Raw genomic sequence first — 26,361 nt, forward strand, 5'->3', positions numbered from 1 at the left:
ATGTATGATAAGGTTTAGTGTTGATTGATCTGCCAAGTTCTGTTTGCCTGTATGTTGTGGGTAGATTGGCTTTGTTCTGACACCATAGGGGTGACACATGCCAGGCATTAGAAGTGTTCACTGGTCACGAGGGGGACAGTTATCTCCATTCCATCGATTTGCATTCGCAAAACATCGGTAATTTCCATGCGTCGTCCATGACTCATTATTCACGATAAAGAATTACTAACAAGAAGTACCAAATGAATTCCCACAGTTCGGCATTCCCAGTGGGTAACATAGAAAATGTTACTCGCTTGTAAGTGGGGTACATTGAAAATAATACAAAAGCGTTCAGCCAATCAGAAAACGACATTTATGTGTGAGGTAAGATTATATGGATTAGCTTAGTGATGGGGACAGTGGCGTGTCATCCTGCCCTGATGGTTTGGGTCATTGCTCGTACCAATCATTTGATTGTGCAGACTCAATTATTATCAGGCCATTGTCATGTGGAAGGAATAATATTTAGTGTGGCGTACAAAACAACCATAACATGCATTCTGTTTGATCCCAGGTGGGCGTTGCGTGTATAACGGGCGTGAGTGCAGCTGCGAGGTGAACGACCTGTCCCCGTACACCCAGTACAGTCTGCGAATGCGAGCCTGCACTGAGGGGGATGAGAGCCAGTACACTGACACAGTTCAGGTTACTACTGAGGAGGCAGGTGAGTTGTCTCCCTTTGAATGGCAAAGGATGCAAAAACATTTTGACTATTTTGAATTACATGTTTGTGTCATTATCTACAATAATGAAGAAGTGCATATTTCTCGCCAAAAGAGACACACATGCATTTTATCTTTGTGTGTTGATGAAATCAAGACTTTTCACCATCTGTAATGTTTTTGAAGAGGCTCATTGTTCTCGTTACTGTCGTAGGATTTAAAATGGACATTTTAATGCTTATATGTACCCCAAGGAGGACTTTCTTCAAAGAATTCATATAATCTACAGGTTTGTATCAATTTTCGCGTTGTTTGTTTCTGTTTGTAGAGCCGTCTGCTCCGGTAGACCTGAAGATCCTTGGGTCCACCATTACACAGCTGAAGGTGGGCTGGGATCCCCCAGAACACCCTAATGGGGTCTTAAAGGGATACAATGTGTTTTATGGTGAGTCAGTCGATGCATGTGAATAACCAGCTTGTAACGACTTGAGAGTCTGGTCTGGGTTTTTTCACGTACCCATCCCAGCATACAGTACTACAGGAAAATATTGTTTTCTGCTTTCAGTGGAATAATATACTGTTGAACCTATTCATATGAGAAAACATTTGGGAAACTTTGTGAGTCTGTTGTCAGCCGAAATCAGGTTTCAGAACCAATATATGTTTGGTGGGGAGGATTTCAATATAAAAATCAACTCCCATTCTTGAATATGTTTGCTTTCAGGTAGGAATATAGTTGACCACACAGCAGACGTCTCTATCATCCTGACAAGCCTCACAGCAAACACATCGTATGAAGTCCAGGTGAGCCAGACACAGATCAATTTGTTGATAAAGAAGACTATGAATTGTACACAGTTTGACAAGAGTGAATGAGTTAGATTGATGCTGCTTTGAACATTATTCAGCTTATACACTCGCTTGGGAACTTAATGTGGTGATGTGAAGTGAGGCAGGTCTCAGACATTTTGGTCAAACCCACGAGGAACATCACTGGAGTGATCCAGGATCATAAGTTTCAGACACAACTCTGTACAGCAATTTATGTTGCATTTAACAACTGGACCACCTGTGATCTTACTGATCTAGTCGTGTGAGTTATCTATCTAAGGGCTAACTTGGGGGCAAAGAAAGAGCACTGGTGTGCATGTCACAGCTGTGTTACAGAGTTGTGTCCCTTACATATGCCAGGATCAAATGATTGCTGGTTTGAATCCAAGGTTCTTCCTGGTAATGTTCCTTTAAGTGTCGGGCAGTAGGGTAGCCTAGTGGTTACAGCCTTGATTGCCCAAATGGGTACAATGTGTGAAGCCCATTTCCGGTGTCCCCTTCCCGTGATATTGCTGGAATAATGCTGAAAGCGGCGTAAAACCATACCCACTCACTCACTCACTCCTTTAAGTGTCAGCACGATTGATTGTCACTGTATTGACAAAGTTGTAAACATCAAAGACCTGCTTCCCTTTGAACTTTAACTACATTAAAATAATTATTTACGTGGCTGAATTGGAATTTGTGATAAGAGTTGGTGCAGACCTGGCACCATATATTGTCATCTGAAAGGCCTTGATAAATCCCTGGATGGTACTATAACTGCAATATTGTTTATAGCAGCCCATCAAGTTGTCATATCTGATCATTCTCTCGGATTGTATGATAAGTGTAATGTCTTTCTTCAGGTTTACGCAGCGACAAGTAAAGGCAAAGGTGAAAGGTCATCTGTCATTGGCACCACGGCCGAGCTAGGTAATACAGATATTCAGTTTTGCATGATTCAGGTAGAATGAGCACTATTGACAGTCATTATTCCATGACCTAGGGAATGCAAGCACTATTGACAGTCATTATTCCATGACCTAGGGAATAGGAGCACTATTGACAGTCATTATTCCATGATCTAGGGAATACAATCACTATTGACAGTCATTATTCCATGACCTAGGGAATGCAAGCACTACTGACAGTCATTATTCCATGACCTAGGGAATACAAGCACTATTGACAGTCATTATTCCATGACCTAGTGAATTATTCCATGACCTAGGGAATGCAAGCACTATTGACAGTCATTATTCCATGACCTAGGGAATGCAAGCACTATTGACAGTCATTATTCCATGACCTAGTGAATGCAAGCACTATTGACAGTCATTATTCCATGACCTAGGGAATGCAAGCACTACTGACAGTCATATTTTTAACTTACCTTACCATAGGTCTTATGCATATTACCTCAAGCTCCGCTTAAAGAGATCAGACAGTCGTTGATTCGCCATTCTGTAGAACGTCAAAATCACTTTTACTTCAAGCGTCTTGCTGGTCAGAGCGTTTTTGGTTCGCTAAGTTTCAGACACTTACTAATAGATTTCCAGATATTAAAGTTATTGGTATGTATGTTTTCTATCTTATGTCTCTTCTCTGTGGGTGAAGAACATAATTTACAAATAACTTCACTTACCTGGCTACCTCGTGTTTATGTTTTCACTTGGCTTGGGGTGTGTCCCCGTTCGAGTTTTTCCACGTGGCATGTTTGGGTGTTTTGATACCTCTAGGGTTCTTCCACCTTCTGTTTCATGCTTGTTTTTGTGTACCTTCTTTTTTCTTGCCTAATTTGTGTGTTTTTCAGCTTTTTTGGCTCAGTGTGGGGGCAGCCATCTTGGTTGTTTACCACGACTGTCCCACTTACTTGATGCCCATTCTTGTGGGAGGGTGCTTCCATTTTCGTCTGCAGGGGTTGTTTCTAGGTTTTACGTTTCACATTTGTGTGTTACAGCTTTTGGTGTGCATGACCCGGCAGTTTTGTTGCATCTGCAAGGTGCAGAAGTCTGCCAGGACCCACACCCTGGTGCCCAGACTGTGCGACTGTTGCCTGTTCCATTGGCGGCTGTCACTTTTGTACTCGCTGTCCGTCGCATGATTTCAAGGCCTACCTCAGCGCTAAGAAGCGGCTTGTCACAGCGGAGGAGGAAAATGTCTTCCCCTGTTTCTTCTGTGGACTCCGGTCTTCTCCCCCCCTCGTACGCGGTCGGACGCTCTTCTCCTGTGATAGATCAGCCGTCCACCCCTGCGCCTCGTTTGCTGGCGCCTGAAGCCAAGCGCTTCGTCTGGCGCCTTTGTTGACCTATCCCACCGGGCGGCTTTGTCGCATCCGGAGGTTCAGAAGTTGCCGGACGGCTCCTTTTGCGGCAAGCTGCGAAGCTAACAACACCGTTCCAGCGCCGTTGCCTAGCTTTGTCCCTCGCCGGCGCCTGTGGCACCAGATTCTCCAGTTGCTGACTTGTTGCTTCAACCAACGTCGATGCCTACGCCGACGCCCATGCGGACGCCGGCGCCCATGCCGACGCCGACGCCTGTACCAACGCCAGCGCCAACTCCGACGCCTTTGGCAGACTACCGTATCCCCAGGAAGGCTACAGTGTCTAGAGAGGGAGAACCTAGCGTCAGTTAATGGAAGAGCGTTCCCGGCGTCAGGGCGCCCGGCGTTCCCATCGTGCTCGGCGATCTCGTTCCAGGTCTCCTTGGCAGCATCATCGGTCTAGGAGTCCTCGTCTTAGTTGGGATACTTCTCTTAAGCGTCGTCGGTCTGATTCAGGTCTGCAGCTCTCCCGATACGTTCCAAGGATAGGGGAAGCTCAAGGAGTCACCGATGCGTGGTGGCGATACCGTCGGTCCCGTTCAAGGTCACCTCCTGTTAAGCGCTTCGCCCGGCGTCGTCCACGTTCCCGACAGTTACTTTGAGTGCTGCTTCTCAGTTGTCATCGGTCGCCCACGAAGCCTGCTGCCTCGGTCAGCGATTTACTGCTCCTACCGTGTCCTGGGAGGACACTGAGGGCGCTATTTTCTCCGATTATAATGAGAAATGTTGCAAGAGGATGATGATGATGGGGGGCACCTACCTCCCTCTCTCTGCTGTGTTCGACTGGATTGCCGACAGACTGCGGATTGTCCTTCTCCCTCTTCAGGTTCGGCCCAGACCGAAGGCTATTCGGTCTTCTCGGAGTTACTCCTCCGCCTCACCCGATGGTGGCGATGCTGTAGCTTCTTTGGGCGCTGATTTTGCTACTTTGTCTCTCAATACCCGCGATAAAGGCTCCAAAGTCGCGCAAAGGAGACTACAAGATTCATAGTTTGGATTTTGCCGATGGAGGTCGCGGCTCATGGCGAATGAGTCCTCAAAAGCTTATCGGCTTCCCCACAGGCATCCTACGAGTGCAGGACTCCAAGATGTTGGCCATTGATGCAGAACTCAAAGCGGATGTTGAAGCCCGGTATCAGCGTTGGCCTCGGCAACCGGCTACTGCTTGGGATCTGACGAAGACAACCGCGTCAAGGTTAGAACATCTTACCACCCTGTTTCAATGGCAGGGCAAGGTGTTGCATGATTTGCTGGCGCACCTCCGGGCGGCTCTGGCCATGACAGCGGTTGTTGCGCCGGATGGGTTTCCTGGAGCCCTGTTCTTGGCAGGAAGAGTTTAAAGGAAACTGTTAAGAGCCTTTTGGTCGCGTTTCCTCTTTAATGGCGGCATTCGGGTGTATAAGGAACACGCAGAGCTTACCAATCACGGAGGTTTCTTTGTCTCGTTGAAGCTTTGAGTTGACCTTTAAGTGGCAGATCATCTGCAAGGGGTAGAGGGAAGCGCCCGTTACGTCCGAAGAGACTCGTCGTCAGCGCCTCTGGCAGAAGGGCGTGGCGTGGCAGATCGAACCTGTTTTTCAGCGCCGTCAGCAGGATCGTCCAGGGACCCCCAACCACGCCCGGCAGGGGTAGGGGCGCCCGCCGCTCCGATTAAGCTGAAGTTGCGACCCAACACGACTGGGACCTCCACCAGCAGTCGTGCGGTTCGATCCTACTCCAGTAGGCGGGAGACTGGGATCTTCTGGCCCAATTGGACAATCCTGGAAGACCCGTTTATCACCAACATTCTCAGGACCGGTTACAAGCTGCCAATGTACGATGTCGCCTCTGGCTTCAACACCCCAGTCACGTGTGTATGCTCCAGACCAACAGTTACTGCTAGCAGACAGCATCCACACTCTGTTGCGCCGGCTCAAGCTATAGAGACAGTGCTAGACCCCGACAGTCCCGGGTTCTATCTCACCAATCTTCCTGGTTCCCAAAGAAGGACTCAGGAAACTTCTGAATGATTCACAACATGGCAGTTTCAACCACCTTTATCTTCGGAACGCCTCACTTCGCGATGGTGTCCCTGGAACAGCTACTGAGCCAAGCTTGCGCCCAGGGTCTGGTTGGCCAGCCTCGACCTTCAGGATGCCTGCCTGCATGTGCCCATTTACCACCGTCACAGAAAGTACCTGAGGTTCTTTTTCAGCGGGTCCCACTACCAGTGCGAAAAGTGCTTCCATTTGGAATTTCCACGGCCCGGCGGCTTTCCTCGGATTACCTGCCCGATCACCCGGTTCCTCAATCTCAGGGGCATCGACTTGACCCTTATATAGGCGACTGTCTCATAGAACCACTCGACCCTCAGTTGCTTACGCCAAACAGATGCACTTTGCCATTCATCTCTTGCAGCAACTGGGATGGATTATCAACATAGACAAAATCCCACCTGGGCCGTCCCCAGGAACTTCGACGTTTATAGGGAGGCCTCTTCCTGACACATTGCGACCTTGTCAGGATTCCGCTAGATAAGCTGGAGAAAGATTGTCAGTTTAAGCCAACGAGGTCTATCAGCCGCTGGGTGCTCAGGGAGTAGCAGTCCCTCTTAGGGTCTCCTCACCTCAGCCCAGGACTTGACTCAGAGGTGCGGCTTGATGCCCGCCGTTACAGCCCTTCCTGTTGCCTTACATCCAGGCGGACGACCTGCAGTTGAGGTTCCTTTTGCCCCTGCATCTCAGCGCTTACCTCGTTGGTGGACTGTCGAGTCGAGCGATCTGCGCGAGGGAGTCTCCTTGACAGAGTTTGTTCTACGATCACGAACTGTTACGGTAGATGAATCGTCTCTTCAAGGTTGGGGTGCTCACCTCGACCGAACCACCTACGGGGCTGTGGTCAGGCACCGAGCTAGGATGGCACATCAACAACTTGGAGCTGCAAGCAGTCATTTTTAGCGGTTCGACACTGGGTGCCTCTGTTGCGGGAACACCAGGCTCCTGATAGCGTGGGACAATTCCGCACGGTGGTGTGGTTGATTCACAATCAGGGGAGCGACCAGGTCCAAACAGTTGTTGGAGCAGGCGTTCCAGCTGGCCAGTCTCCTGGGCGACAATGGCATCAGCGTAGAGCCCGACACATCCCAGGGTGCAAGAGCGTTTTGGCAAAGGCGCTCTCTCAAGGCGGGGCAAACCGTCTCCAACAGAGTGGATGCTACATCCAGAAGCGTTCAAACTTCTTTGTCAGTCCGCGCCGCCCTCTGATCGACCTGTTTTGCGATTTCGCTTCAACACACAGCTGCCGTTAATGCGATGTCTCGATTCCAGATCAGCGGCATGGGCGGTCGGCGCCATGTCCTTGTCGTGGAGGGTCTCTGGGCGTTAATGCGCCTTTCCACCACCAGTTCTGTTGCCAGCGGTAATAGCAAAGTCAAGCGGACAGAGAGAGCGATTCGTCTGCTTTTGGTCGCGCCTTGGTGGCCAGCCAGAACCTGGTTCCCAGATCTCGCCGTCTGGCCGAAAGAAGTCCATAACAGTTACCAGACTGGCCTCACCTGCTCAGGCATCCCCACAGTCGACAGTGGCATCCCGATCCGGACTTCGGTTTCATCTGTCGCGGTTGGATCATCTGCAAAGGCTGAAGGCCAAAGGGCTTCTCCGCGGTGTCGCCAAGGTTATTGCTCGCGTTAACTCATCGAGTCTCCACAAGATCACTCTATGATGATAAGTGGGTTTCTTTTGAGAAGTTTGTGCACAGAAGTCCAGGAGGACCATTGAAGGCTTCTCCTCAGTTTATAGCAGAGTTCCTTCTCTTTCTTGAGTCAGTCTCAGGGGCAACACTATAGGAACTTATTTATCGGCTCTTAACTCCCGTTCTGGCGGTCAAGTCGCGACAAAAAAGATTTCCAAGGTGCCAGAACTCATCGCCGTCCTCAAAGCGTTTTAAGCTGGAGGACCAGAAGAACAAAGCTCGATCCTCCGGCTTGGGACCTAAGCGTGGATTCTTAAGTCATCTGAGAGGTCCCCCTTATGAGCCTTTGGACCGCGGCTTCTTTGAGAACCTCTCCAGGAAGACAGCTTTTCTCTTGGCCCTGGCCACAGCAGCTAGGGTTAGTGAGATCCGCATTGGATGTCACCAGGGTGCGTTTTGAGCAGTCCGCGGCATGGTCTTGTTCATCTCGGACTGCTTTGGGACTTCGTGGCCAGAACCAGCTGCGGGACAACCGGATAGGATCTTCTCTATCCCTCCTTTGTCTTCCATTCTAGGACCTCACGTGGCGGCTGAGGAACAGCTGCTTTGTCCGTGAGGGCACGCGGGTTTATATTGCCATCATCTTCCAGGAGGCAGTCTCGTGAGAGACTGTTCTCATCCCGTTATCTTCTGTGGCCAAAGGTGAAGTTAATAAGAATAACTGGCAGCTCTGGCTCGATACTACCATCCTGACCCGCCCTCGATCGCCAAGATCTGCCTCATCCTACAGCCACTAATCCGCGCTGAGATTAGGGCTCTGGCATCCACCATGGCTCTCCACAGAAACTGCACCGTTCCAGCCATCATGGAGGGTTGTTTTGGAAGTCCTCTACTGTCTTCGCTAGTCATTACCTGCAGGATTTGGCCGTCGAGGGCGTGGAAGGTCTTCAATCGTTTGGTCCACTGGTGGTTGCTCAGCAACTCACCCATCCTACCGCCATTAGGTAACTACTTCTTCTTACCTTCTGGTCTTCAGGTTAACTTACACTCAGGGTGTATTTGTTTTCCTTAGGGTTGCCTTTAGTCACTATCTGTCTCCTGTTCCGAAGCGCCTCCTGCGACAGTCTGGCGATTCAGTAGTTTCTTCTGGTTTTCCCTTGGCATGTGGGTTTTCATGGGGACGGTCCTCTGGAGCCCGACACACGCCGTCCTACTGTCGAATCCATATGCATAAGACCTATGGTAAGGTAAGTTAAAAAATTTATTAAAATCTAAATATTTTAGATATTTAAATACTTACCTTACCATAGGGCGGTAACTCCCTCCCAACGCTGGATGCTCCTCCCCTCTCTGGGCTCTTCGGACCTGGTCAGTAAAAGTGATTTTGGATGGACCGCGCTTGCGCGGGAGGGGAGATCACGTCACTTCCGTTGCCGGTACACTCGTCGATTCACGAGGTGGCCGTTCTACAGAATGGCGAATCAACGACTGTCTGATCTCTTTAAGCGGAGCTTGAGGTAATATGCATAAGACCTATGGTAAGGTAAGTATTTAAATATCTAAAATATTTAGATTTTAATAATATTCCATGACCTAGTGAATGCAAGCACTACTGACAGTCATTATTCCATGAACTAGGGAATGCAAGCACTATTGATAGTCATTATTCCATGACCTAGGGAATACAAGCACTATTGACAGTCATTATTCCATGACCTAGGGAATGCAAGCACTATTGACAGTCATTATTCCATGACCTGGGAATACAAGCACTATTGACAGTCATTATTCCATGACCTAGAGAATTCAAGCACCATTGACAGTCATTATTCCATGACCTACGGAATGCAAGCACTATTGACAGTCATTATTCCATGACCTAGGGAATACAAGCACTATTGACAGTCATTATTCCATGACCTAGTGAATACAAGCACTATTGACAGTCATTATTCCATGACCTAGGGAATACAAGCACTATTGACAGTCATTATTCCATGACCTAGAGATTACAAGCACTATTGACAGTCACTCCCCCATGTCATCCAGGTGCCCATGCCCCGTCCCGACCTCAAGTCCATGTGTTGGGTCGCAATGAGGTCAACTTGACCTGGGGTCCACCGGAGGTTCCTCTTGGCAGAATCACCCGCTATGACGTCATCATGAACGGCAAGACAGTGTACTCAGGAACTGATCTCTGCTACAATGCCCGCAGGTTGACACCCGATACAGAGTACACGTTTGTGGTATGTATAGCGTGTGTTATGTGTCGTAAGTCATTCATATTGAATGTGTATTGTATTGTATGTGTTACATATAGCAATTGTTATGTATCGTAACTTTTACATATTGCATGTGTAACAAGGCTGATTCTACAATGACTTCAGTAAATACTGGATTGTGATTGGTTAATCATATTATCAATCACGTTATATACCTCTGATTTTCAAACCAAGTATGTATTTTTTTTAAATCTTAAAGAGACACTGATCCAGAGCAATTTCCGTGGACTGGTTGTTGCTTTTGTTATTGATTTTCTCCATTGAGTACCCAGATGATATCCCAGAATTCATGACTGGTTCGTTACCTCTGCTGCACCACCCTCATGCTCAATTGATAGTATAAGTATAGACTGATCAACAAAGATGAAATCTTTTTTACTTGATAATCTTATGTTGATTTTGTTGTAAAGTTATGTAGACTTTGATGAAAAATTTGGTTTCTTATAAAAACATATTCACTTTGATAAAAATGCTGATTTTGATGTAAAATTTTTGATTTCATAGTAATGTTGACTTTATAAAAATGTTAACCTAAATGGATGCAGAATTTGATTTAAAAATAGTTTGATCTTGAATTTGGTGAGAAGCCTGATATAATAGTATTGTTTGAAAGTAAGACTAACTAAGTACATGAGGAGTCTTGGGGAGAGTAGTGAGCTTGGGTTCACTACTAGTCAATCTGAATGTTGTACTAAATGGCATTATTTTGATAACAGATGAAAACATTTTAAGTTTAACCATCTGCCAGTGGTAAAAAATGTTAGGACTGAAATAACGAAGTCAATGTACATGTTTATATTTTGTCTTATAATCCTAATTAGTTTACTATCATATTTGTATGCATTTTGAAACTTAATAAAATGCACACGATCTGCTTATACTTAGTGAATTTATAACATGACTGTAATATCTAGACATCTTATAGATTGCAATCGTGTATCATATTTCACACACTCGTCCTAAGTGCGACCTAGTGTATGTTGTCCGTCTCATTACACTTCACAGCAAAAAAAAATGATTCTGTTGAATGCCATAACATTAAACGAATAAATAAAAACAAATTGCAAATATTAAAATTAAAACAGACTTAAGTTATAGCAACAATATCAGGCTATTACCTTGTTCGGGGAATGTATCCATCAATATCCACATAAAGGAATGAGATGCCATTCATCTGCAGCTGACAAAGTATCCTGTTCTATGTCATGTGTCTTTTAACAGTCTAATATGCAAAAAAGTGATCTATCGTTTCACGTTTTTCACATTGGTGTATACAGTGAGACGCCAGATACCCGGACCCCAAATATCCGGAAACCTCGCCTTCCGGTCAATTTTCATAAAAAATCAATCTCTTATGTTATAAAAGTGACTGTCTATAATGGATATGCGGTTTCTGTTCCCGGACGGTAAATTTTTCAAAGCAACACAAAATTGACTCACTTAACCGCACGAAGCTTTGATCTACCGCTGACCTTGTGAAGGGAAGCGCGAGAGTCCCACGTGTTTTGACACGAGACAAGGTCTGCTAATCCGGATTAATGACCGATCAGCAGGGTATTGGTGGTGATTAGTAGGCCACTCTGACACAGAGTAAATTGTCGTTGTCAAATCAAAACGACCATGCTGTTTTGGAAGTAATTGTAAACCAAAAGTGTAAGCTCGCTACCGTTCAAACACCTACTATATTATTGTGCATGTTTGAACTTGATCGCCGGGAAACGTGTGCACAGCTGATTGCTATTTCCGGCTCAAATACACACGGTAATCTTAATCTCTGCAAATAATACAATGCCCAGCAAAAACAACTTAGAACTTAAAAGGTAAATAATCTTGTCTAGTGATGTTTAATTGCAAATTTTACGTCTTTACTGACAAAGTTGTTTTCTGTTGTTTGTTCCCGCGAAGTGATGTGATGTTTTCTTACCCCTGGAAAAAAGTTTGACAAAAGTGTAACTCATGAAGATAAGCCGACCCCCTCCTACACACTGCCTTTTTTATCCTCAAAATTCGGCTTATAGACGGTAGTATGCGGTAAGCCTGGATGACAGAAATCCAGATATCCAGATATTCAGTTATCCAGACGATTTACGTAAAAACGAATGTGTCTGGATATCCGGGGTCTCACTGTAGTCCCATTGGTCACCCAAGATAGCACACCTGGCAACTTATTGCATAATGTCCGCCTTTCTTTGAAATAAGGAATTTAGTTAGCCAGTAATGAGCAATCAATGTATTGGCGGTTGATCCTTTGTAGGAAGGACATTGTTTTTACAAAGAGACTTTACGACGGAGTGTATTCAGTATGGATTAGTAAATCTACATACATAAACACTACCTTTTGACAAATCCGCTGTGCAGGATAAAAGCAATTAATCAATCAGCGTGTTATCGGTTAATCCTTTGATCGATGTTTTTTTTTGTAACTCAGCTGATAATTCCTCTTACTGCACTTCCATGCGCATGTTACATAAGATGTAATACATATGCCACATCAGACCTCAATTTATAATGATGAGTATTTACTCCAGACACAAGAAATGCCAAATGGGAACCTTTGTCAGGTAATCTGAGTGGTGTTATCACTAATTATACCTGTTATAAATTCAATAATTGACCATCAAGTGAATGATGACAAATAACATGTGTAGGTTTACCACTAAACAAGGGTCACAGCAAGAGAGTAGTAATCGCTGTATTGCATGCAAGTTTGATTGCATTGACCAGAGACCATATACCGGTATATGGTATATGGTCTCTGCATTGACTTATTGTCCGACACTGTTTTGAGGATACGAAAGGAACTTTATTGTTACATAAGAAATATATATAAGCATTTGCTGTGTACTTAGTTAAAAACTGTATATACCTCAGATTTATTTTGCAATGACAAAGTGGGGTTGTTTAGTTTATGGATTCAAATATATCAAATGTGTGTTTTTGATATCATAGCATGCGTAATAGAAATCATATTTTTACATGATTAAATATCGAGGTAAAAAAAACAGCAAATAGGATCAAATTGGGTCACTATATCATCGAAACATTTGAAAATCTGAAAAAGCCTACACTGCTGGGATACTTTATTACAATCAGACAAGAACTACTGGGGATATTTTCAAATAAAGGCATCTGATGGGCATCCACCTTCCTAATGTCCCACTGATAAGGTTGAAGAAATTCTGCCAGGGTGGACAGTAACCCAGTCCCTGCAGTAGCCCATCACGGTCGAGGGAGCAGTGGCTAACCAGTTTGCAGCTAGGTTTCGTAATTAGACTGTTGGCTGGAAACATTAATCGCTCTGGATCAGTGGTCCTTTAATAATGCGGTTATCGTAGAATGGAGATAAACGTACTGTGTTGGAAACTCAGAGGTATATAACAAAATTATAACAGCTCTAATTTTTTTGTTTAAAACCTCACGCTTCCCATTCGTTATATACCTCTGATTTTCCAACACAGTATGTTTATCTCCTAATTAACTGTCAAATGTCATGCTATTACAAGCAACTTGTGTTATGTCTATCACACTTCAACATGTACTATTATGTTGTCTTACATCTGTCATACATCATAGTCTGAAACAAATCAAGCTGGACTTTAAGAAACTGTCATATGATTTGTTCTTTCAAATATGTGGGGGCCGGGGGGATATGTCATGTTCTGGTGACTCTTGTCCTACATGTGTCATACATCATGCATGTTATATCCTCTGACATTACAACATAGGCTTAAGAGTCCTTATGGACAAGAAAATATGTTCAAACTTCGTATGACTCATAAAGTTTACGGCCCAGCAATGATTGACAGCTGTCATGCGGGACACATTTCAGCTGATGCTAATGAAAATGTCACGTCTCAGCATAGACTAGCATCTCTTGCAACTCTTAACACAGATTACGTTGAATTGTTGAAGCCACTGACCAAACGTTTTTACATTTTAATAACATGCTGTGCACTTGATTTATGTCTCATGCTAATTGTTGTATCCCTTAGTTAGTTGTGAAGGGGACCAGTGTCTCCCCAGGGACCAGTGTCTCCCCAGGTAACAATGATTCCTGCTGTTGTAGGTGGTGGCACTTACAAATGAAGGGAAGTTTGAGAGTAAGGCCACGAAGAAACGGACGTCCAAGGATGAATGTAAGTGTTGTGTGTAGTTACTTGATCCGTCTCCTGGAGGTAATCACTCAAATCAGGCGAATTCTAAGTCATAGAAAGACATATTTAGCCTGTATACTGTCTGGAGATATTGATGTTTCTCATGTCATTTGAACCCATGGAAGCCAAATAACATGAACGATAAACTGTCACTATGGCCAATGCCGTTTTCTTATTCTTCATGATGGTGGTCCGGCTGCAGCTAAGCACTTGGTGACAATACACTGGGAAGTCTCAATGTTCAGTCATGATGGGATTATAAGATTGATTGAGGGACCTCAAGCGAGAAAGATGCTTGCTATTTATAGTGTACACTCACACAGTACAGTTTCAATGATGGAATCTGTTTTTCATTTACAATGAACTAAGTTTATAATGAACACTCTTATAACGAACTGACAGGCATACAGAACTGGTTTTGGATGCAGACACTTGTATCATTCACTTGAAATAGGTATAACAAACATCAGTTATAACACATTAAAATTAGTGATCCCTTTGAGTCTGTTATGGCTATAGGTTTCTGTACATTATCTGCTCACTGTTAAGATGTTTGTGAAACAAAGTCACAGGCATGAACAAATTTTAGATAAACATTCAATTTGGCATTAACTGGACCTTCCGTGAATATAGGGGTGGTGGGGTAGCCTAGTGGTTACCTTTTCCCCACATGGGTACAATTTGTGAAGCCCATTTCTGGTGTCCCAGCCCTGATATTTCTGGAATATTGGTGTGAATGGTGAGTGTGAGCATGTGTGCAGCCCATTGTAAGTAGAATCTCACACCTCGGGACGTCACTCATTGTCTTGGTTTCCTCCCAAAAGCTAGACATCCCAAAAGTTATTTTATTAAATGCTGTTGTGCATTTATATCCATTGGGTAACGTCCACATTCACCAACATTTAAGAACTTCAACATTAGTGATTACATAGTGCCATTTAGAAAGTGGTCAAATGCAACATATGTTATATTTGGGATTACACTTTCTTAGTAAAGTACAAATTCTAGTACATTTGAGTTGAGCCCCATCAACTCTGAGGGTATGAGTTAGAATCGGATGGGGCTCAACTCAAAAATGTACTAGAATTTGTACTTACTAAAAAGTGTAATCTAAACTATTATATCAACTTCAACATTAGTATTCTGATCAAAGTATTTCTGTACAAATGTGAAATCCATCTCGTTAGTGTATTGGACAGGTTCATTATATCAGTGGGTAAGACTAGGTTGTAATCACAGTCACGCCTGATTGATTTGTCTGACAATTGGGATGTATGACTTTTGGGACGTCTAACTTTTGGGAGTAAACCATTATCTTACCTCACACATAAATGTCGTTTATTGATTGGCTGAGCACTCTTCTATTTTCAATGTACCCCATTTACAATGTATTCTGTATTTGGGTAAATGTCTTTTATAATGGTTTAGTAACCATTAACTTTCATGATTATTTCTATATTTAATAATTATGTAAATGTCACAGTAGTTTTACTTTATCATATTTATTGATAATGTATGACCACCATGCTGGCAGTGGCAGCCCTCAGTGTAGTTTCCGTAATCACAGCTTCATGGCACGCCCAGTGTGGCTCCTACCCCAAATGGCAGAATAAACACATTGAACACCAGCCCAGTGGTCGTGTGTTAAACCTGCGACATGAGGAACATTGTCTATGTTAACCGCTGTGAACGCCGAACTCATTTCTTACTTATTTGTTATTATCTAAGTAGTTCTTTATCTTGAATAATTGAGTCATGTATGATGTATGGAAATTACCAACATTTTGCGAATGCAAATGGATGAAAGGGAGATAACTCAAATTTTGTTTTTCTTGTCGTCTATCGTTGTTGGCATTGGCTAATTGCCTAACTCTGGGACTCCTTATTATGATCTGATACCTGTGCTTCAAACAGTTCAAAATTAACATTGAGGTGTTCAGTAAGATAAATATGTTGTTTACTGGTCCCTCGGGGCCCATGGGTTGATGTACCCTCATGTGCAGTGAACAACTTATGATGTACCCTCGTGACCAGTGAACAACTTATAATGTACCCCTGAGACCTGTCGACAGCTAGTCTTGTATCCAGGATTTAGCATCAATCCAGGTCAAACTCCGGATCTCACATTGGAGCGTCTCTTTTGTCTCACAACGTTCCTGATACTTTCAAAAATGATTAATTATTTTGCATAATTTCCAGACGATACAAATCGACCTCCGTTATATCAGCCCCCAAAACGAGAATCTGTTACTGAAGAGATGATTCCGAAAGTGATTCCACTACAGAAGAAGAGAAAGTCTCTGACGGAGGGGAAACCTGTGCGGGTGCCGAGCGCCAAGGTGGGACAAGATACACAAGGATGCCTTCATGTTCCTCGACATGATTTCTCATTCTCCATGCTAGGAGGTTTAACAAAATTAGAAATAAGTTACAAATCCATTAATTGTGAATTACCCCTTCTGGAATGAGAATATGTTCAAGTTTCAGCCTTAGTTTCCTTGTTATGACGTTAGATGGCATAATAGTTTTTTGATCTTCATGTGTGATATTTACCATGCATAAAAACTGGAGGGTCGTAATATGTCATTCTTCACATAATCAATGTGAAAGATGAAATTTCATTCATTGAAGTACATTCTGGACCAGCATATGAATACAGTGCTAGAGTGAACTGTCCCAGTTATCATACAGTCACAAATATATGCCATGTTTGCGTCACATGGAGAAGAAATATATAAGCTTACTGGAACCATTAGACAACAGAGCATTTATATACAACAATATATTAATGCAAGGAGCTTTGTAAAAGCTGCTAATGTACCTCATTTGCATAATTAGCTGATGGTGATGAAGGTTTCAGCAAACATCTTTCCAGATGAGGTTATTTCTGTTTATTGCAGAATCGGTCAAAGACCCCAACAAACACGGAAAATATTCCCCCGAGACCAAGTTCAGGTGTGTAAACTCCATAAAGAGTTACTGAATAAGTTTGTTTTAACTCAGATTTGAATAGTATTTCAATTATATCAATTCATGTCAGTTTCACATGAGAGAATCATGATTTCCAACCCATAGGTTTCTGCCACACCTAAGGGAAGCAACTCTACACAGCAAATTTACACTATGCCCCTTATATTAAAAACTGAAAGTGGTCAAAGTGTGTGCAGCTAATTTCAGTTAATTCAATAACGAGTCATTGAAGCATTGCTTCATGGTACATTAGTCCACGATACAAATACACCATGGAAAAGCTCTCTACTAATCCACTATTATTATAATGTGCGAAATACCCATCATATCAGAGAGTGCATGTAAATCATCTAATTTGTCCATTTGTTACTGTGTTCCAGCAGGCAGCTTGTCGCCGCGTCGTGGCAGCCAGGTGTTGTCCGACTCGTCCAGCCAGGCAGAAGACTCACAGATCACACCTGTAAGAGACTCTCTGACCTGATTTGTTTAAGGAAGTCATTACACAAAGATACTTTAACTTGACCATTGTTTCAGCCATGTACTGTTTGCTGGTATTCCTGACTTCACCATTACTCCCTATAGAGTGTAATTTATATAATTACAACTTGGATAATAGTAAGTTGATTGTACTGTTTGCTGGTATTCCTGACTTCACCATTACTCCCTATAGAGTGTAATTTATATAATTACGACTTGGATAATAGTAAGTTGATTGTACTGTTTGCTGGTATTCCTGACTTCACCATTACTCCCTATAGAGTGTAATTTATATAATTACGACTTGGATAATAGTAAGTTGATTGTACTGTTTGCTGGTATTCCTGACTTCACCATTACTCCCTATAGAGTGTAATTTGTATAATTACGACTTGGATAATAGTAAGTTGATTGTACTGTTTGCTGGTATTCCTGACTTCACCATTACTCCTATAGAGTGTAATTTATATAATTACGACTTGGATAATAGTAAGTTGATTGTACTGTTTGCTGGTATTCCTGACTTCACCATTACTCCTATAGAGTGTAATTTGTATAATTACAACTTGGATAATAGTAAGTTGATTGTACTGTTTGCTGGTATTCCTGACTTCACCATTACTCCCTATAGAGTGTAATTTGTATAATTACGACTTGGATAATAGTAAGTTGATTGTACTGTTTGCTGGTATTCCTGACTTCACCATTACTCCTATAGAGTGTAATTTATATAATTACGACTTGGATAATAGTAAGTTGATTGTGCTGTTTGCTGGTATTCCTGACTTCACCATTACTCCCTATAGAGTGTAATTTGTATAATTACGACTTGGATAATAGTAAGTTGATTGTACTGTTTGCTGGTATTCCTGACTTCACCATTACTCCCTATAGAGTGTAATTTGTATAATTACGACTTGGATAATAGTAAGTTGATTGTACTGTTTGCTGGTATTCTGACTTCACCATTACTCCCTATAGAGTGTAATTTGTATAATTACAACTTGGATAATAGTAAGTTGATTGTACTGTTTGCTGGTATTCCTGACTTCACCATTACTCCTATAGAGTGTAATTTGTATAATTACGACTTGGATAATAGTAAGTTGATTGTACTGTTTGCTGGTATTCCTGACTTCACCATTACTCCTATAGAGTGTAATTTGTATAATTACGACTTGGATAATAGTAAGTTGATTGTACTGTTTGCTGGTATTCCTGACTTCACCATTACTCCCTATAGAGTGTAATTTGTATAATTACGACTTGGATAATAGTAAGTTGATTGTACTGTTTGCTGGTATTCCTGACTTCACCATTACTCCTATAGAGTGTAATTTGTATAATTACGACTTGGATAATAGTAAGTTGATTGTACTGTTTGCTGGTATTCCTGACTTCACCATTACTCCTATAGAGTGTAATTTGTATAATTACGACTTGGATAATAGTAAGTTGATTGTACTGTTTGCTGGTATTCCTGACTTCACCATTACTCCCTATAGAGTGTAATTTGTATAATTACAACTTGGATAATAGTAAGTTGATTGTACTGTTTGCTGGTATTCCTGACTTCACCATTACTCCTATAGAGTGTAATTTGTATAATTCTGACTTGGATAATAGTAAGTTGATTGTACTGTTTGCTGGTATTCCTGACTTCACCATTACTCCCTATAGAGTGTAATTTGTATAATTACGACTTGGATAATAGTAAGTTGATTGTACTGTTTGCTGGTATTCCTGACTTCACCATTACTCCCTATAGAGTGTAATTTGTATAATTACGACTTGGATAATAGTAAGTTGATTGTACTGTTTGCTGGTATTCCTGACTTCACCATTACTCCTATAGAGTGTAATTTGTATAATTACAACTTGGATAATAGTAAGTTGATTGTACTGTTTGCTGGTATTCCTGACTTCACCATTACTCCTATAGAGTGTAATTTGTATAATTACGACTTGGATAATAGTAAGTTGATTGTACTGTTTGCTGGTATTCCTGACTTCACCATTACTCCCTATAGAGTGTAATTTGTATAATTACGACTTGGATAATAGTAAGTTGATTGTACTGTTTGCTGGTATTCCTGACTTCACCATTACTCCCTATAGAGTGTAATTTGTATAATTACGACTTGGATAATAGTAAGTTGATTGTACTGTTTGCTGGTATTCTGACTTCACCATTACTCCCTATAGAGTGTAATTTGTATAATTACGACTTGGATAATAGTAAGTTGATTGTACTGTTTGCTGGTATTCCTGACTTCACCATTACTCCTATAGAGTGTAATTTATATAATTACGACTTGGATAATAGTAAGTTGATTGTACTGTTTGCTGGTATTCCTGACTTCACCATTACTCCTATAGAGTGTAATTTGTATAATTACGACTTGGATAATAGTAAGTTGATTGTACTGTTTGCTGGTATTCCTGACTTCACCATTACTCCCTATAGAGTGTAATTTGTATAATTACGACTTGGATAATAGTAAGTTGATTGTACTGTTTGCTGGTATTCCTGACTTCACCATTACTCCCTATAGAGTGTAATTTGTATAATTACGACTTGGATAATAGTAAGTTGATTGTACTGTTTGCTGGTATTCCTGACTTCACCATTACTCCTATAGAGTGTAATTTGTATAATTACGACTTGGATAATAGTAAGTTGATTGTACTGTTTGCTGGTATTCCTGACTTCACCATTACTCCTATAGAGTGTAATTTGTATAATTACGACTTGGATAATAGTAAGTTGATTGTACTGTTTGCTGGTATTCCTGACTTCACCATTACTCCCTATAGAGTGTAATTTGTATAATTACGACTTGGATAATAGTAAGTTGATTGTACTGTTTGCTGGTATTCCTGACTTCACCATTACTCCCTATAGAGTGTAATTTGTATAATTACGACTTGGATAATAGTAAGTTGATTGTACTGTTTGCTGGTATTCCTGACTTCACCATTACTCCTATAGAGTGTAATTTGTATAATTACTGACTTGGATAATAGTAAGTTGATTGTACTGTTTGCTGGTATTCCTGACTTCACCATTACTCCCTATAGAGTGTAATTTGTATAATTACGACTTGGATAATAGTAAGTTGATTGTACTGTTTGCTGGTATTCCTGACTTCACCATTACTCCCTATAGAGTGTAATTTGTATAATTACGACTTGGATAATAGTAAGTTGATTGTACTGTTTGCTGGTATTCCTGACTTCACCATTACTCCCTATAGAGTGTAATTTGTATAATTACAACTTGGATAATAGTAAGTTGATTGTACTGTTTGCTGGTATTCCTGACTTCACCATTACTCCCTATAGAGTGTAATTTGTATAATTACGACTTGGATAATAGTAAGTTGATTGTACTGTTTGCTGGTATTCCTGACTTCACCATTACTCCCTATAGAGTGTAATTTGTATAATTACAACTTGGATAATAGTAAGTTGATTGTACTGTTTGCTGGTATTCCTGACTTCACCATTACTCCTATAGAGTGTAATTTGTATAATTACGACTTGGATAATAGTAAGTTGATTGTACTGTTTGCTGGTATTCCTGACTTCACCATTACTCCTATAGAGTGTAATTTGTATAATTACAACTTGGATAATAGTAAGTTGATTGTACTGTTTGCTGGTATTCCTGACTTCACCATTACTCCTATAGAGTGTAATTTGTATAATTACGACTTGGATAATAGTAAGTTGATTGTACTGTTTGCTGGTATTCCTGACTTCACCATTACTCCCTATAGAGTGTAATTTGTATAATTACGACTTGGATAATAGTAAGTTGATTGTACTGTTTGCTGGTATTCCTGACTTCACCATTACTCCCTATAGAGTGTAATTTGTATAATTACGACTTGGATAATAGTAAGTTGATTGTACTGTTTGCTGGTATTCCTGACTTCACCATTACTCCTATAGAGTGTAATTTATATAATTACAACTTGGATAATAGTAAGTTGATTGTACTGTTTGCTGGTATTCCTGACTTCACCATTACTCCCTATAGAGTGTAATTTGTATAATTACAACTTGGATAATAGTAAGTTGATTGTACTGTTTGCTGGTATTCCTGACTTCACCATTACTCCCTATAGAGTGTAATTTGTATAATTACGACTTGGATAATAGTAAGTTGATTGTACTGTTTGCTGGTATTCCTGACTTCACCATTACTCCCTATAGAGTGTAATTTGTATAATTACGACTTGGATAATAGTAAGTTGATTGTACTGTTTGCTGGTATTCCTGACTTCACCATTACTCCCTATAGAGTGTAATTTGTATAATTACGACTTGGATAATAGTAAGTTGATTGTACTGTTTGCTGGTATTCCTGACTTCACCATTACTCCCTATAGAGTGTAATTTGTATAATTACGACTTGGATAATAGTAAGTTGATTGTACTGTTTGCTGGTATTCCTGACTTCACCATTACTCCTATAGAGTGTAATTTGTATAATTACGACTTGGATAATAGTAAGTTGATTGTACTGTTTGCTGGTATTCCTGACTTCACCATTACTCCTATAGAGTGTAATTTGTATAATTACGACTTGGATAATAGTAAGTTGATTGTACTGTTTGCTGGTATTCCTGACTTCACCATTACTCCCTATAGAGTGTAATTTGTATAATTACGACTTGGATAATAGTAAGTTGATTGTACTGTTTGCTGGTATTCCTGACTTCACCATTACTCCCTATAGAGTGTAATTTGTATAATTACGACTTGGATAATAGTAAGTTGATTGTTTGTTTGTTTGTTGATTAATGCCACACTCAGCAAATAAATAAGTCTGGACCAGACAATTCAGTGATTAACATGAGCATGCATGTCAACCAGGGAGTCTGATTGTGTTTGTGTACATCTGATTTCATCATGACCTGCCATTACCTGCACATTAGTTATGTTAAGAATTTTACCTCTGTATTGAAAGGTGGAGGAGTGAGACTATAAAGATTTATGTTAAAACCTGGGTTCACGTGTGTAGTATGTATCATACTGACAGTCACAACGAGTGTCTTCCCCATGAAGGTACAAGTTAGAACTGGTCTTCAGTAATCTATGTTTGTGTTCCTTGTGAAGATCTAGGTTAGACTGGTTTTCAGGAACCAATGCTTATCCCAATAATGTGATGTGATAGTCAGACTGACATGTCATTGTATCCCAGTTTTGTAAACTGATGCTCGTGATGACAGTTACTGGCACTATGGTCAAGACTGGTTATTTCAAGTCCCCTGTCAGCTAGCTGAACTATTGCCATAAAACACTAAACTAGATGACTCTAACCCATGTGTCAGGTCCAAAGAGCAGTACCAGTACCGAAACCTGTACCAGCCGAGCCAAAGAAGGAGGCAAGGCCTTCATCGCTAAGGAAAGACCGGACTTCCAGAATCTCATCTACATCCTCCACCACAGCTAGGGACTCCTCCCATCGAGCAATCAAAGTTGATAAATCACCGACAGTGCCTAAAACAATGTTCCCCGTGGCTATAAGTTACGTTTCCATTCACGGAGGGGATGACTTCGATATGACCTTTGACCCAAGTAGGTCACCGGAGTTCTATATTAAGAAACGTGGTGGTCCAGCGGAAGGTTCCAGTTTGAAATTAGAACGATCTCGAACATCGTACATTGGACCTAAACACCCAAGCAAACATAAAGGATTATTAACTGACCTTGACCTCTCTGAAGAGCCCCTGGATGTTACAAATAGTGGTTCAAAAGCATTGGGTGTTGACCGCGGAGGGAAATCGTCACTGCCGAAGCCTTCAGTGCCAAGTCAGCAGTATTTGGAAGGTGGGAGATCGGTGACGTTCTGTGGAGAAAATAATCGAGGATCCAAGTCAATACAAAGTCCACGCGGAGGCTACGATGCATCACGGGAAGTGATAGACATGGACCAGTTGGATCAGGAGTTTCAGAAATCAAAGAGGTAGGTCCATCCAGTTCTGACTTGATTTGTGTGGATACTTCTGGTATTGACCTGTTTAAACTGATTCAGCTTGTTGGTCCGAAAACTGCATGTTGTGTTTTGATCACCATAGTTACAGATGCATGTTGTTTTGTTGTGTTGTTTGAGACCACTATTCAGCTGTTTTCTCACCCTATATATATATTTTGCATGAAGCAATATACACGCTTCCAACTATCTATTTAATCAATGTGCTTAAATCTCTGTATGATTCGTTAAAATGACCACTAAAGAATTTCAGTAGTGACCTGCTGTATGTTTAAGAAAACTACTCAGAATCTCTTTTGTTGATATACTTGTTATTTGTGGAGGAAATGACTCTCAGAACATCTACATATCTTACCTATTGATCAGACAGATGGTATTCAGGGCTTCATTTAAGAGATGTTAACCTACTTGCACCAGGTGCAACCTGAAATAAAAACCAAGTTGCACCAGCCAAATTCCAGTTGCACTGCTTTTATGGCAATATGTAATGAAAGAAATATGATATTGAATTATTCAAAGTTTAGAAGAAAAATGAGCTGACATAATTATGTTTATAATGTCAGATTTATTGTTGATTTATTTCTCAAATACTGGATTGCACCAGTGCAAATAACAAAGCACTAAATCGAGTCTTGGTATCCAAATGATAATATTTCAAGTGGTTACAGTGTATTTTGGCCGTACACTATTCTTACACCTCAGTCAGTAGTGATTTCATGTCTAAAGAGGCAGTTAGGTCCCAGTGCTTGTAAAAGTTGACTGAGTTGAGAGGATGGCTATGTTAAATGTTAGTTGTCACAAACCCTGACTGCAATGGATGTTGTTCGTGCTGTCAGTCACAGGTTTGCCGTTTTGACCGATTTCTAGCTTTTAGCTGGAATATTGATGGCTTCAAGGTTAAACTATAAACTTAAGACATGATCATAATTAATCTGATATTGCCTTTCTTTGTACAGGATGTGATGACATTAAGCAGTGTGATATATTTCTAGTGGCCTAATGTCTGTGTTTCATTATACTGGCATCATTGTGTTTTACAAAGAGACACACTCTCTGCGCCAGTTAAAGTGAATATTTTCATGGATAAATGAATGTTACTTCATCTTTACAAGGATCATTGAAAGTTTCTTCATCTTTTCAATGACTAGAAAAAGCAAGATTTATGGATGTCAACTTCTTTATTGTGAATAGCACGACGTTTTGGAGTGTATGTTTGCTCCTTCATCACCTGATGCAGTTTATCATCTGATGGAGGAGCAAACATACACTCCGAAACGTTGCTCCAAAATCTTGCTTTTCTTATGTATTCCACTTCTAAATGCCCTTCAAAGATTTGAAAAACAGTGACTGGTGAAAACTTGTATGTTTGTGTTGTTAATGCTATTGTAGGGGGAGTTATTCACTGTCTAAATATACTGTGCTGTAAGTATATCAGGATGGTAGTGTCTCTATCTTGTAGAGTTGTGTCCAACTGTGACACCTTTGTAGCTATAAACTGCTCCACATTTACTATCACATAGGTCCTCCATACATAGCTATGATTCCTTCTGTAGTAATTGGGTGGTAGCGTAGCCCAGTGGCTCGTCATGCCAAAGACGCGGGTTTGATTCCCAATATGGGGACATGTCGTACACTACCCAGATTATAATTTTCCACAATCTGAAACCCATTGTGATTGTGATGAGAACCATGGCACCATATTGCCAACAATTGTCCGTGTTTAGGCTCAGTGCATCACATACATGTAAGGTCAATGTTGTTATATATTATTTAGTGCTGGTACCCTGTAACTTTTCAGTGTAAGGAGCTTGAATTGCAGAGACGAGAGGGTAATTTGAATCAGGAACTCGAGCTCCCCAAAACATAACTGCCATCATTTTGTTATGGATACTTCTGCTTGTTTCCGCATCTTCACCCAAGAGGGAGTATCCTCAAGGAAATATTTGTGTTCTGTTTAGGTGTTGACAGATCAAATGCCCAAACTGAGGTGGTATAAAATGAATCCTTCATTTAGATCAGGCAATCAAAGTTTGGTCAGATTTATCTCAGCATCCATCAATGAAAGTGTCGTCTAATCTTGGGGCAGACGTATCATATGGAAGTGTCGTCTGATCTTGGGCAGACGTATCATATGGAAGTGTCGTCTAATCTTGGGGCAGACGTATCATATGGAAGTATCGTCTGATCTTGGGCAGACGTATCATATGGAAGTGTCGTCTGATCTTGGGCAGACGTATCATATGGAAGTGTCGTCTGATCTTGGGCAGACGTATCATATGGAAGTGTTGTCTTATCTTAGGGCAGACGTATCACATGAAATTGAAGATCTGATTATATTTTCAATGACTCCATAAGAATACTTCTATAGAAGAAGTCATAGCTATGTACTAGTGATCACTCTCTGTACGATAGTAAAAGTGGAGCCCTATGAAGCAGATACAGCAGCTGTACATCTTGTCCACCTTTCAGTCCGAGATGAAAACAGATTACCTCTGTAGTTATTAATCCATAGCAACATCACTCACATAATGACGGATAGATTTATAAAATGTAGTTCTCTTTGTCAATCCTGACATCTAAGATAATAATATTGTAGTGAGCCGTTGGGCTGTAACAGTCACTTGAACCATCCATTATGCTTCTTCATCATTCATCTACAAGGGCCATGACCTACAGATAGAGTACTGCCCCTTCTGTACCAACAGCTTCTTCACCAGCTCCCTTGTCTAATACCGACATAGTTTGTCTTCAACAATGGATAAATTGTTAAATAGCTAAGTTGCTAAGCAACACCCCTTTAAATTCATGTATATTTAAAAAAATATCTAATGCGTGCCTTTGGTGTCCTTTTGATTTGATGTGTAGAATACCTTGGATACATGCTGACTAGAACTGTGACGATATATCGTAGCATCGATAATTGTGATACTTTATCTGACAATAAATATATCGATGCTTTTTTCGT

At 41.3% G+C, this 26,361-nt stretch overlaps 1 protein-coding gene across 1 annotated transcript in view; it reads left to right on the top strand.

The window, feature by feature from the left end:
- LOC124257686 overlaps window positions 1-26,361 on the top strand; it is a 69,450-nt gene that overhangs the window by 34,467 nt on the left and 8,622 nt on the right. Inside the window, exons 10-19 of the mRNA XM_046691819.1 lie at window positions 557-706; window positions 1,033-1,149; window positions 1,429-1,508; window positions 2,384-2,450; window positions 9,559-9,755; window positions 13,858-13,927; window positions 16,145-16,284; window positions 16,846-16,900; window positions 17,296-17,375; window positions 22,735-23,369. Coding sequence (XP_046547775.1) covers window positions 557-706; window positions 1,033-1,149; window positions 1,429-1,508; window positions 2,384-2,450; window positions 9,559-9,755; window positions 13,858-13,927; window positions 16,145-16,284; window positions 16,846-16,900; window positions 17,296-17,375; window positions 22,735-23,369 — 1,591 coding nt within the window. The remainder of the gene's footprint in view (window positions 1-556; window positions 707-1,032; window positions 1,150-1,428; window positions 1,509-2,383; window positions 2,451-9,558; window positions 9,756-13,857; window positions 13,928-16,144; window positions 16,285-16,845; window positions 16,901-17,295; window positions 17,376-22,734; window positions 23,370-26,361) is intronic.

The sequence above is a fragment of the Haliotis rubra genome, unplaced genomic scaffold (assembly GCF_003918875.1).
Source record: "Haliotis rubra isolate DU_JTF1 unplaced genomic scaffold, ASM391887v1 Scf67, whole genome shotgun sequence".
Taxonomy (NCBI): Eukaryota; Metazoa; Mollusca; class Gastropoda; order Lepetellida; family Haliotidae; genus Haliotis; species Haliotis rubra.